This window comes from Lepisosteus platostomus, chromosome 11 (genome assembly GCF_059453375.1).
Source record: "Lepisosteus platostomus isolate fLepPlt1 chromosome 11, fLepPlt1.hap1, whole genome shotgun sequence".
Taxonomy (NCBI): Eukaryota; Metazoa; Chordata; class Actinopteri; order Semionotiformes; family Lepisosteidae; genus Lepisosteus; species Lepisosteus platostomus.
In genome coordinates, this window is record NC_142621.1 from 31,140,149 (window position 1) to 31,153,971 (window position 13,823).

The 13,823-nt window shown below is 39.2% G+C and overlaps 2 protein-coding genes across 6 annotated transcripts in view; one reads left to right on the top strand and one right to left on the bottom strand.

Moving 5' to 3' along the window:
* The window catches only part of tm2d1 (TM2 domain containing 1), a 28,693-nt gene extending 18,847 nt beyond the window's left edge, over positions 1–9,846 (bottom strand). For both annotated transcript variants that reach the window (XM_088599130.1, XM_088599131.1), the window contains exons 1-5: positions 9,560–9,846; positions 7,933–8,001; positions 6,971–7,079; positions 5,821–5,912; positions 1,272–1,345 (exon numbers count right to left, since the gene is read on the bottom strand). In XM_088599130.1, the coding sequence (XP_088455256.1) occupies positions 1,272–1,345; positions 5,821–5,912; positions 6,971–7,079; positions 7,933–8,001; positions 9,560–9,695 (480 nt within the window). In that variant the 5' untranslated portion in view covers positions 9,696–9,846. The remainder of the gene's footprint in view (positions 1–1,271; positions 1,346–5,820; positions 5,913–6,970; positions 7,080–7,932; positions 8,002–9,559) is intronic.
* A 270-nt stretch (positions 9,847–10,116) lies between these two features.
* Positions 10,117–13,823, top strand: part of patj (PATJ crumbs cell polarity complex component) — a 223,598-nt gene continuing 219,891 nt past the window's right edge. For all 4 annotated transcript variants that reach the window (XM_088599125.1, XM_088599129.1, XM_088599126.1 and 1 more), the window contains exons 1-3: positions 10,117–10,253; positions 11,138–11,191; positions 11,626–11,804. In XM_088599125.1, coding sequence (XP_088455251.1) covers positions 11,170–11,191; positions 11,626–11,804 — 201 coding nt within the window. In that variant the 5' untranslated portion in view covers positions 10,117–10,253; positions 11,138–11,169. The remainder of the gene's footprint in view (positions 10,254–11,137; positions 11,192–11,625; positions 11,805–13,823) is intronic.

The following is a 13,823-nucleotide window of genomic DNA, read 5'->3' on the forward strand; positions in this document are numbered from 1 at the left end:
AACATTAACTGGAATCTTGAGAGGAATTCTTCCACTTTTCAACTCTGTGTTCGCCAAGCTATGAACCCAATCTTGGGTGTATAAATTCAAGTTTCTGCCCATAAACAGAGCACATCCTGTTTGAAACAGCTGGCTGATAGCTAAGACCCACAGAGGCTGTCAAGCTCCTATTTGGACGCTATCCCGGCGAGAGGTCTCCCATACATAATGCGAGAATCCACACGTGTGCTGTTCATGTAAACACTGAGGGCTAATGAGGACAGACGCAGAGAGGGCTGTGACTAACGGGATGACGAATGGCCTCACTTTTTCTTTCAGGCTCCAGGGCCTTAATGGGAGGTAGGGGTCTTCAGGGACTGTGTGCTGGGGATGGAGACCTGAGCACTGAGCAAACAAACCACATGCTCTCGAGCTCACTCACACAGCTCAACTGAAAGCTGGCTCTGTATCTCTGGTGAGCCCCTGACAAAAACTCTGCTGTTCTCCACACCGTTAGGTACTGCAGGGGTTGAAGTGGAAATTTATCTGTTTGGGTTGTTTTGATTAAGTTCATAAGGAAGCGCAGTCCACTCCAGTTTTATGTCTGCTGCACACAATCAAAATGTTCATCGGGATTGTTGTGCAGTTGCGTTTGGACAGTAAAGCTGATGAAAGGTCCATGCAGAAAATTATCACTCTGTCACAAGAGTCACAAAACATATTCTACTCTCTGTAGATGCATTGGGAATAAAAAACGTATTTTCATCATAGGTTAAAGAACATGGTGAATTTGGCCACACACAAAATTAAAAAGAACTGCAATGAAAAAAAGCTGAGCAACAAAACATTAATGGAAAACTAGAAGAAAATAAGGAATTTAAAAGCTATACAGTATTTAACATTCAGTAGATAATTCCATTTTAGTTTGTTTTATGGAATATTTGCCAGTTATTAGAATTTGGTAGCTCCCTCTTGTGTCTTCACACTGCATTCAGTGAGACCAAATTAAAGCTACACAGAGCAGTTAAGGATATACGCTTTACAGGAAGCAGAGCTTTAGGTTTTCAAACTCATATTCTAGTGAAGGAATTGCAAGAGGCTCAAAGAAATACTCAAGCCTGCTTCAAAACACAATCTGATTTCTGTTTGATTAGCTGGGCTTTCAAACAGGGAGAACTTTGACACCAGTGTGTTGAAAGGTGCTCTGAGTGAATAAGGCTGCCAGGGTGTGCTGGAGCAGTGTGGCACAGCTTGAGCTCTCCAGATGAAGTCACGAGACACTGTTCGCTTACCTGCATGGAGATGGAAATGAAATCAATGAGGCTCCCAATTCCACAAAAGCCAACTGTGCAGAACTTCAGCAGTCCTGGAAAACGAAAAACAACCATTAATAAAAGCCCTGATAAACTTTAATTACAGCGCAATTTATGGTTTCTTACAGTATGTTTGCAGGTGTGCGTGTGTGTTTACGTTAATCCAACAGACATTCAGGTGTCTGGGCAAACGTTCAGCACTTTATTTCTTTCTAATTCTTGATATGTGTTACAGAAGTGCTAATTAATTTGAGAGGTTTAAGTTTTAAAGATTAAAACTGAACCCCCCCCCCCCCATGTGCACTCTCTGATAATGCTGTGAAGCTACTGAAGCTTTTATTGTGTGGTTTTTCAGGAGAATGACAATATAAAACTCAGTTGCACCCTCAGGTATGACACAACAGGCTCCTTTGGTTGACTGAAGCTTATGAATAGAACCTTCATATGACATGAAGGTCTTTGCTGCCAGTAGCTTGATAGATACTGTATTTTTGTAAATCTCAGCAATCCTGTACTGAGACTGACAATGAGTTCATCCACTCGGTTGAATTCCAACCCTCTTCCCCCTGCTGGCTCTACAGTTCTACAGCATCTTACTCGGCAGGAACAAATACAGATTACTTCTACACTGAAACAGAAATAAACAATGTTTCCACTTTTTTAGGTGTCAGCAGTTTTTTCCCCCAAAATGTAAATGATCAGAAATTCACATTTTCACACCCATTAAAAAAACAGGTTCTTATGTAATGGAAGTTGGGCAAAGTGGTCCCATTTAACACATTGCATGGCATGTCCGTTCATTGACCTATCATGAGCTGGAGTCCTCTGATGAGCCCTGCTCATGCTGTGCAAGGGCATCAGGCTACCTATAAAACAACCAAACCTGATAATCAATGATGTCCTAAAGATGCCTGATAGGATTTAACTCTTGATTCTTCAGGGCATCAGCTCACTGAGTCCACTTCCAGTGGATGCATGATCCAGGACAGCCAGCTGAGGCTCTTAGATCAGTGATGCTCATTCAGTCACAGTGCTGTAGGCTTTATAGAAAACCATCATTCCTCCACTACTGAAGATCTGTAAAGGATATTTTCATTCTTATAATTTTAAATGGAATTTGAAATAACTACACATTTGGGAATTACACGTGTTAATAGGTTGGTGGGCTATTAAGATTAAAAAGAAAAGAAAAAAGAAACAAACCACAGGCCTCTGGCAAAAGAATTCTGGACTATACCCAATAACCCTGCTCTTGTAACATCCAGTTTGACAGACCATAATGCTTAATTAGCAAAACAACATAATTAGTGAACTACAGGCCAGGGCCAGGTGCTTCTCTGTATAAAACTCTAACCAGCCCGTGACAGCAGCAAGAGGCCCCATGGTCCAACTAAAATATATTCTATACCTACACAAGGAAGGCTTTCATCAGTGTCATTCCTTCTGTAACTCTGCAGGTGTGTAATTAAAGAAAAAAAGAAACCAAACAGGATCAGGCTTGCCTTATACATTTGATTTATTATTTATACTTTATTCTTTTGAGGTGAGATCATGACAGCATTATTCACACTGAGCAGTGAATTTCTCACACCACGCCGGGGCAGTTTGGAGTGCTGTGCGTTAGCAGTTTAGATGTCTGTTCCTTTCAAAAGGTGGATCTCAAAAACCCTGGTTAAAATGGTTTGACTTCTTTAAAAGGAAACTGAACTCACCAAGCATGACTTTCTCCTTACAACTAATTTAATCTCGCACAGTCACAGTGCAGTCAGTTAATTTTTTGTGCTCTTTGAGATGCCAAGGCAACTTTGTTTTGCCATGCAAAGTACCTTACACTTGCACCAGCTTTTGTGTAGTGTAGCTGGACTACATAACCAACACACAAACCTATGTAAATGTTAATGCAGTCCATACTGAAGTTTAGCTAAAAGCTTGGTTTGATCTAATATAGTGGGATGGACTAATGTCAAAGGAAAACAACACTTAAAGGTTTAGACGAGGAATGTGCTAAAAAGGGTTACTGATCCAATTTAAATCATTGAAAGCTGTTTTGTACCTCCCATAGAATAAGAGCTAAATCCAGGGATGGAAAAACACTCCCGCTTTAAAGCAGTTTGATCTGATTCAGATTTTAAGGGCCTGGGCCATCTTATACAAATTGTACAGTTGAAACACAAAAGATGCTACACACAGTATGACAAAATTCAACATTATTCAAAAATCACTTTTGTTTATACAAAAATAAGGTAACAAGCCCCAAACGTTCAACATATTTACAACAGCACGCAACCTGGAGAATTACTGTGCAATGCAAAACTTACTGGCATCTATTAGCAAAATACCATATTTCTGTTGTCTGTATTGTACATTGTATGAGATCCACTTATCACAAGGGCTCCTTTAAAAAGGTATGATGTTTGGCAAAGGACATGCTATTATTTCCTCAAGTGGCATACCTGTGTTTACTGGGACTTCCATACAAACCGACCATTCATGGCAAGACTTTTCTTTCATATGTCTCATTTCAGTACTAAACAATAAAGAACTCTGAATGACATGAGATGAGATGACAGGTCTTCTTCAGCGCCTGCATTTCTTCTATCTTTGATCTGTCCACATCTGGTGGACAGCTGCTTCTTCAGAAGCATGTCTGGAGATCAGTGTGTGCTCCTTATATGCCACCGTTCAGTCAGCAGACTACCTGTCTCTTTAAGGGACTGCCAAATCGCGCTTTCCTGTCAGATACCTGCAGCTTTTTTAACTTTAACTACCCTGCTTCAATATGGACTTTAAAAATAAAAATGTGAGATAGGAAATCAGTCACATTAACAATCAGTTTGACGTAAGAGTAGAGGCAAAGTACATGTGCAATGCCTGGTATGCCTGATCAGGTGCTACATGGCCAGCACAGGCAAGCTAACCTTCACTGTTCCTTGGGATTCTCATCCAAGAATGCCTGCAGGTCTGCATGTTTTATCGCTGCCTGTTAATCTAGTTAGTTCTCAGTTCACACCGTAATTTGCACATTTTTAGTTTCAAATACGTCAAGAATAAATACCACTTCTTATTTTAGGACACTGCTAGTTTTCACTTGGTGTCACACTGGTTCAGCATTGCTGCCTCACAGCATGGCGGCCCAGGGTCCAATTCTGGACCGGGTGTACCATATGTGTGGAGTTTGTATATATGCTGCATGTTCCCAGTTGCATGCTGGATGAATAGTGTTGCTTGGGTGACACATAGGCAGCTTTCTTTGTCTCAGAGTTTTTCCAGCCATTGATCATCCTCTTACCAAATAATTCAAAAGAGTGTATTGTATAGATAGTCTTAGTCTGTACCTTGTATTCACACTGTAGAAAAAAAAAACTAAAACAAAGTTACTGTGTGGAAAAAATAAATAAAAATGAAATTCAATGCAATATTTTGAAAATGACATTGATAGTTATTTTAAGAAATACCGTAGTGTTAAGTAATGTAACTTAACAATTCAACTTAACATTAAATAAATGAAATGGTGAAGTCTACAATTACATGAAATGATGAACATTCAGTTGAAAAATAACTTTTAGTACTACTATGTAAACCATCTTCCGAGAATAAATTAATTGTGATTGCTTTTATGTGGGAGTTCCCCGTATTTGGGAGCATACCCGGAATGCATTGTCGAAATTACATTTATAGTTATGGGGACTAAGTTTTTAATTTACACTCTCTTGATATACATTTAGGAACACATCGGCCACTTAATCATGACCTACCTGTACATGCTTGGTGCATCAAACTATTTTTAATATTTTTAATATTCAGATCTTCACAGTGCATCTAAACGGCGTTTGCTAAAGTGTCCCATGTGTCACACGTCACAGACTAGCCTCTCTTCCGCAGAATGAAATCTCTCTGGTGTGGTGGAGCTGCATATCCAGTATGTCAAAACAACTAGCCCCATGAGGAATTCCCACACCCTCAGCTCCTTTCCACATTTCTATCAACAGCCCGGCACAAAATAAAAGAACTGTCTCAAACTGTGTTTATTGTGCTGTGTTTTAGTGTTTTATTTCCTCACAGGGAAGGTGGTCATTGTTATTGTGGAAGTAACCTGCTTTAAAACACGAGGGTAGGCAAATTGGTTACCCTGAGTGTTTGAATATCATATCCTTTAGCGAATTGTATATAGTATATTCACCATACATGAAATAAATAACTTGTGTATTAATGATAAAAATGGCACTTAACAATTGCCACTGATTATGTTGATTGCAATTGATAAAAAATCCAAAAAAGATCCACATGTGATTTAAGGGACATTTAGCAATAATGGACACCCCTTTCCCCTATTAGTCTGTTAAACCAAGGGTGTACTGTACAAACAACTTCACATACACAATCTGTATATAACTGAAATGAAAAATGCAAGTGGTATTTTTCCTCTTCAGATGATACCGTTTAGGAGTGCCAGTTATTGCCTTTCTGACTGGAGGATGTAACACAAGAGCCTGTGTGTGTGGCATGTAGCAGCAGCTGCTGCACTCACCTAGTGCTGGGTAGCCCAGATAGAAGCGGTCAGCTCCCAGCCAGCCAAGGAAGAGGGACAGGGCGACTGCAACTTTGTATGAATAACCACTTCTAAACACACAAAACAGGACAAAATAACGAGGTCAATAAGTGAGACTCCACACAGCTGCTCCCAACCTCTTCTCAGGTGAGAGTCTATTCCTGCGATCTACTGTTTCTAGCTGACTGCTTCAGCCCAGCTATGAGGTGGTCAAACTCAGGCAGTGTGTCAGGGCTGGTACAGAGCAGCCTTGTTCAACAGAATGGCAAGACGGAACAACATTATAGACATGTCTGCAGTGTTTGGCACCAGGGAAAGCAAACTACTGGCAAACTCTCCTTTCAACCCCTGATCAAGAAGAAGACCCCTTAACCTTTAAGGTGAATACTCAGATTAATTTGCTACTGCAAATTCAGAGCTTTAGCCATGAATTCACTGGGACAAAACAGAGAATAATCTGAAAAGCGCTAATATGATGGCCAAAAATCCCCATTTATGATAGGCAGAAAAGGTCTGAAAGTTTTACTCAACAACAAAGGGCAGAGATTTGGAGAATTTCCGCAGCAGTTCGTCTTTAGCAACACGGAAGGAAAACAAAAATACTAGAATTGTGATTTCTGAGGCTTTGAATCTTACATGTTGGCACTAGAATATGAAAGCCTTGCTCAGGCTTCCTTATGAAAAGGAAATATTTTACAGGGTCGGTTTTGAAAGGGCTTTACAAGGTCAGTGCAGCTTTGGGTTTCACTCATTTTGACTAGGAGAGATGTAGAGATCTGGCAATGCTGAAACATTCAAAGGAATAAAGGAAAAGCATGAACTTCTGCCTTGTCTCTGTTTTCAACACATTGAAAAATGAAAGAATATATCAATTTACTTTGGCTGACACTTTCACCTAAAGCAATACCCAGCTGCATTCATTCATACAGCTGGACTTTTTACTGGAGCAGTACCTTGCTCACAGATACAACAGTGGGACCTTACCTGGATTTGAACCTGAAAAACTTCCAGTTATGGGTCAAGAGCCCCTAACTACTCCACACTCCTGCCTGCCATTTCATTTATAAAGGAGAAGTAAACCTGGATTTTCCATTTTAATTGCATGTTCATGTAGAAGTGGTTTACTTACACATTTCGGCAGGGGATAGGTTTGTAAAATCCAACTTCTGCTCCTGTGAAATTCATGACTGTCATATTGGGACACCGGCAAATTATCCCACGGGCAGGAAAACACTCAACTGAAAAGGTTCAAGAACACAGATTCAGCTTAACATAAAAAGAGTTAAAAATTCCATAACAATAATATCAGCTTGCTACTTAATGCAGTTTTGTGTTCAATAGTAGTAAGAAAAATAACTTTTTACCACTAGTAATAATACTATCACTACTATGTTTACTATTGCTTTGTTACTTTTACAAAATAAGAAAAATGCTTCTGAGGCCAGTTGTTTAGAGAACAGACGTTTGCTTGCAGGTTTTTTTGATCAGTAACAAATTGCTTGCGAGTCCTTGCACTAGACCAAAAGTTGTGCATCACTCAACAATAAATCCCTGGCCCTACAGGATACGTGAAATTGACATAGTCATTTCGTCTAATAGTTTCAAGACTTTTCTGCGACTAGTAGCATCTGATTCTTAAATGTCCCTTAAAGACATTATAAAGAAATAATACCATCTGGAGAACTTGGTCTTCTCAGAGATACGTGACATGCCAAGCACTCTGTGCTTATATAAAGGTTCTTAAAAGCCCTTGCTATGTGATTTAAAACACATCATTTCAGGTTGTAAGAACAAAATCTAGACAGCGGTCCCTCAGCAGTAGCAGCATGGAAACTGCCTTCAAGACACACCAAACAGTGAGAAATAATCAATACAGTGCAGAGCACAGCACAGATACAAATAAGCAGTGCAACAATAAAGAGAGACCAAACAACAGTCCCTCTGCACTGCACTTTGATGTTCCACATGGTCTGAGCTGCCAGCTCCTGTAGGATCCAATAGGAGCCAAAACAAAGAACAAACCTAGTGAAGACCCAGACTGTGTGGGTGAAGACCAACACTAGAATAATAGTTCATTAACATCAAACTCACCGTAAGCTATTAGATCTTTACAGTTTTCTGGCTCTTGCGTGTCATCGTTTATTTTGGGATCCTTGCACAGATATGTGTTGAAGATTAAGGAATAGCAAGTATCCATTCAATTTTTCTAAACAGTCCACTTTACACAGTGCCATAATACATCTGAATCAATTAAACAGATTAGACCAGGGGTATGGGTAATTTGGGGAGCACTTTTTATTAAGGTAGTCACATACAAACATACAACAATACCCTAGGCACTGGGGACAGCAATTTCTTCACTGAATCGTCTCCGATACTGATAGTTATATTAAACAAACAGCAAACAGGGACCTAATGTGGCAAAAGGTTTGTTTGCACAAATGCCAGGATTCGAGACTGCTTATGCAGCTCATTTGTAACTCGACTTTCGCAAAATTAACCCTCGACTTTTTCGCTCTAGCATATCCAATTACTATATAAAGACTAAGCAATGGCATCGATGTAGCTCTTCATTTAATAGGGGTATCACACGAGGCTCTTCTCAGTGAATTGACACAATTTTAATAAACTTATCAAGCATGATCCAGCAGACTAGTGGATTACCCAGCATTCAAAGGTGTGCGAGCATGCAGTAATAGGCTACCGATAAAACCAATCGCCAATACGACTTCAATGTTTAACTTAGGGTGACCATATTTTGGTTTTTCAAAAAAGAGGACGGGGGGGGATAATCGACACTCGACACATGCCTCCAAAGTAATGAAGCTTTATTACTTTTTCTAATCAAAAATCAATTTAAACTCTCTAGTTTTTTTTATTAAACTTCTTAGTAAACATTTAAACAGTTGCAGAGTTGTCATTTCTCATCCATAATTGGCACACAAGGAAAAAAAATCTAGCCCTATTTTAAACTTTGTTTTTCATTTTAACACAACAAAAGTCTTATCATCTGAGGAAAAAATGAAGACATCATAACTTAGGAGAAGTCCTCTTTGGTTGCAAAAACCTTTTGAAATATAATGAAACAAGTTAAACATTGTTATTTCTCATGGCCATAAAAACAGCCACACACACAAACCCTTTTCAGGCTACGCTGCGTGTAAATTCAAAACATCTACCGGTAATGCATGGAACGAACGAAAACATGTAGGCCTATGTTTGTTTACATAGTCTGAGTACGAGCAAAACAAAATCACGGACAATTTTTGGAATTTTATAAATCCCGGTCGGACCGATATTTCACAGTAGGTCTCAAAAAGAGAACATGTCCGGGGAAAAAGAGGACGTGTTGTCACCCTAATTTACTGTACAATAATAATTGCAATAAATTATATATATATAATCGGATTTGTAGGTCAAAATATGCAGGATCTCGCGTTTCTGGAAGAAGCAATAACCGTAGTTACAGGAATCGAACAACTCTAAGTCGTTGTTCTTGTTCGTATTGTATTTCACACGTCAGACGCTGTAGATTTTTTTTGCTCACATACACATATCACAAAAGTTACATACTATTACAATACGACCAAAACGTATTTTGAAAAAATCGGACTTTATATTAGAATATCGACCTCAAATACAAAGATAGATTTTAACATGACGGGAAATTCACAACAGTGTCCCGAATACAAACCAGAGGATTTATCACTTATCAAAGGATATTGTCCAAGCAGAAGTTTGTCACACTCTTTCACGTCGTCTGTAGACACCGTTGCCTCATTAGAACTTGTAAAATAAATTAAAATCCACAAAAATGACAGTAAATACAAGCCTCGCTTCCTGGAGGCAGCCATGCTGGTCGGACACGTAAGTCACGTGAGGAGGGAAGCTCTTTCACCTTAAAGGCACACAACTGGTTATTTTTTAATCTTACAAATAACGCATTTTGTTGCATAACAGTGGCTAACAATGAAAACTCCACTTAATACACACCCATAGTACAGTACCATAGTCTTTTGGCAACTAAATAGAAATGACCGCAATTTAGAATTAAGTTAAATATTCCATAAATTCATATTTAATTACTCTTTCTCAGACTCGTAACCGCAAATGCTTTATTTTAACAACGTCCCTTTCAATGAAACGAAAAAGGAGGCTTTATTCGTATAAATAATGACATGGAAAATGTGTGGATTTAGCAAAGTAACACTGGGTGTTCGTATTCTGCACCAAATGTGCTTCTCCAGGTATAAACACCTGTCTACACGTCCAGGTCGTAGATTGGAGTAGCTGAGGAGAAAGCGCTGTTACGGACAGGGTGAGCTCTCCCTGGCACGGCTTTTTCATTTCTACACTTCCTGTTTCTCAGGTGAGGTGCGGTCATCCGTAGTTCACAAACTTCCGCTGGACAGGTAAGCCGAGAGAAATCACTGCAAAGCGCCGTTTTTTATTTCTTGTACCACTCCAGCTACCTAATGTAGATTTATACAAAAGCAAGATCAGTTGTTTAACTAGTAGCTGTTCAGAGGCGAAAGCACAGATTTTGAAATACAGCTGTATTTTAGCAAGTTTTGAGAAGCATAGCATGGACGCGGATGTTAGTCATTTCTTGCCTTTTTAAATTCTCGATATTTGCATGATTTTAATGCTGTCCTATCTCAGTTTGTAGATGCAGTTCGCATACAAAAAGTAACTTTGACAAGGGAAGAAAGGAGAGAGAAATGTATTCCCGTGGTGTTGAAAATTTGATTGTGTATTTTTTCTTAATAATTACAAAAAAGTAAATGTCACTTGAATACTCTTAACTTTGTTCCGTTTCCTCGTACTTTATGAATTTTAGAGCTTAGGAGTCAGAAGGTAAATTCAGCGAGCAGAAACATATGTTACCCGAGTACAACTAACTTCCTGTTAGGCAACCCAGTTCAGAGAAGGCAAGACGTGTTGGCAAATTAAATTCAGTTTCTAAACTTCTGATGACAGTAATAGTATACCAGCTGGATAAAGATTAGCCTCGCCTCTCTTCCGCTAAAGTTTATTATGTTTATTGATACATTTTTTAAAAAGCCTATCATTTTAATTTTGCGTTCAATGACTCTACATGTCTCGTAGTTCTGCGTAGTATGGTTTTGAATACGAGCACCGTTCACTTGGTGTTGCTGCTGTAACCTAAAATGTGCAAATCCAGCATAATTATATAACATGCAAGCCAGCTTGTTTTAGTTTAGGATTTTTCGAATGAAACAACTTTTGTAATAAGTTTTTAAGTTAACAATCTCATTTTTTCATTGTTCTATAGATATTAGGAGAACATCTTCAGAAGAAGAAAAAATGCTTGAAAGTATCCCATCAGGTATAAATCCCTTGATATATGTTTGTGGTCTGTATATAGTTATATTAGACATTTCTGAGCTCCTGACTTAATATGAGTGAATAATATATTCTGAACTACTGTAGGAAAGTTACATTTACGGTAATACATTTGTACTTTTTGGGGGCTAGAATTGGGTGGAATGTGGCCAAGTTTTGTTCCATAAGAAAGTAAATTAAGAGATAATTCCACCTGTTCACATTTCTATGTACTCCTCAATAATTATTTCTCGGGGTACAGTTTGTAAATGCTGCGTGGGAGCAGGTTGTGTTATGAAAGAGAGGGGCACTCCCTTAATCCGACAATCCTTGTTTTAGCTCAGCTGCGGCAAGGACAAGTTTCTCTTCAGGCACGTTTAGCAGTCTGCTCATTCGGGAAAAGGTGATGCCTGGCTAAGCCAGCTCTTTGGTTTGCAGTTTCGACCTCGGAGAGGCAGCAGGTCCTGCAGGCCCTGGAGAGACTGCAATCCAAGCTGAAAGACCGGGATGACCGGACGCATAGCGAGAGGCTGGGAGCGCTGAGAGATGCCTTGCGGAGTCCGCTTCTTGGCCACATCCTGACACTGCAGCACTCCATCAAGCAGCTGAAGGAGCAGGTGTGAAAGGTCCTGGGGAGCACTGTGTTTGCTGGCTTCCTAGTCACAGGCTGCTGCTTGTAGCTTTCTCTCTGCAATCAGCATATAGACACATTTGCTTTCAGCTCTTAACAGGTCAAATGGGATTCGAAATAGGTATCAACCCTGTACCAGTGTCTGAGTTTCAGAATACTCATCAGTCAGGTGTGCTGCCTGAAATGGCTTTGATTGGACTTTTCCAGAAGGAAAAAAGCCTATACACCAGTGGGTGTGCCATTTCCACAGTGGGTGGGTCTGACAGTGTCATTCCCATGTGTGTCTGTCCATCATCCATCGATTATATAGTAAGACGTTTTTCATCATAAATTATGACCAATAATTTGAGCAAAGATCTGCTTGCTGGAGTTGTAGGAAGCAGTACCTTTGAAGTTGGGTATTTTTGGCACTTAGGACCGGCAGAAGAACAAGTTAAATAAAATGTCTAAACAAGCAAACTGATCAATTACAGCATGTCATTAGCACTAGAGATTTAGAACTGGCTGTAGAGTACAATGCTCTTCCAGAATCAGGCTTAGGAAACGCTATAAGTCGACAATGGTACGGAGAGCACTCTTTTTGAGTTATCATAACATGCATTGTGGCATTAACTCTCACACTCTCTCAAAAAGAGGAGTCTAGAACAGACTAGAAGAGGAGTCAGAAGGGCACTAATAATCTAATTTATGTTAACCCAAAGATGCAAAAAAATATACTTTTTAGAGGATTAGAAACAATGGAAACATTTCAGTTAATTCTTTCTGGCTTGGTTGATAGTGACTTACTGACCCAAGAGTCTCATTCAGCCATTCATTGAAACATTCCAGCTATCCTGCTTTTAGCAATGTGGCAGTGTAACTTGTTGCAGATTCTGACAACATTTTGTTAAGGAAAGAAGTGTCTCCTGCTTCCAGTCCTAAATGCGCAGTCTCTTTATTAGTGCTTGTGCCATTGGGCATTTGTTTCACTGTTGCCTGTAAAGGAGTGGTCTTGTTACACTTTTGCAGTCGTCATTTGGGTTAACTGGGCTGTCAGATAAGTAATATCAATACATCAAGCTACTTGAAAACTGAAACCTGGTTCAATAGTTTATGTTCAGTTGGAGGTATGCTGAAGTAAAATATTTCAATATGTAACCTGGATGACAATATTTTACGCAGGCAGCAAGAATGTTCAAAAATGGGTTTGTCTTATCAGTGTCCAGCAGCAATGTTTGGAGAGCAGTGGCTTTCTCCTCGCTATCCTTCCTTGAACACCATTCTTATTGAGTTGCTTTCTCATAGTTGAGGCATGAATAGTCACATTAGCTGAGGAGAGAGAGACTTGCAGTTCCTTAGGATGTTACTCTGGCATTCTTTAGAACTTCTTTAGAACTTGATTTTCTGCTTTGTTCTTTAAGAGATGTTGGTAGGACAAGTGCTCCTGGGTAGAGTGTCTGTGGATTTGAACAGTCCATTTGTAGACTCTCTGACAGTAGATGGGTGGAGTCTCGTATCCTAAGTAGTGGTGCTAAAAAATGACGACTAACAAAATCTTTTTTAGGAGGTCTTCAAAGTTTTCCTTCGATTATGGCATGACTTGTTTCCACACACCTGTATGATGAAGACCAAACTCAGAATGTTTCTGATCTTTATATAGTGTGGGGGCTTCTAAATTTAGCCCCCTAAATCTGCCTATTTATTTAAATATATTATTCAAATTAATCCCTTAACTGTGCTAATGAAACTAGGGTTTCATTTACTTTTTCACATCCCCTGTAACTTATTACTCATTGTTTAATTCATAATTTAGTTTAAAGAGATATGAAATTGGTTATTGTAAACCCTGTTGGATTTACATTAAGACTGAAAGGTCAAAATCCTATTATGGTAAAACTGTGAAATGGAGTTCACAAGCTTTTTCTGAGCACTGTAGTTCAAAGAAGGATAGCAGAGTTACTTTCTGGCTTTAAAACAACATCATACAGGTTAAAGGAATTGAATCTCCAGGTTTTAAGAGGACTTA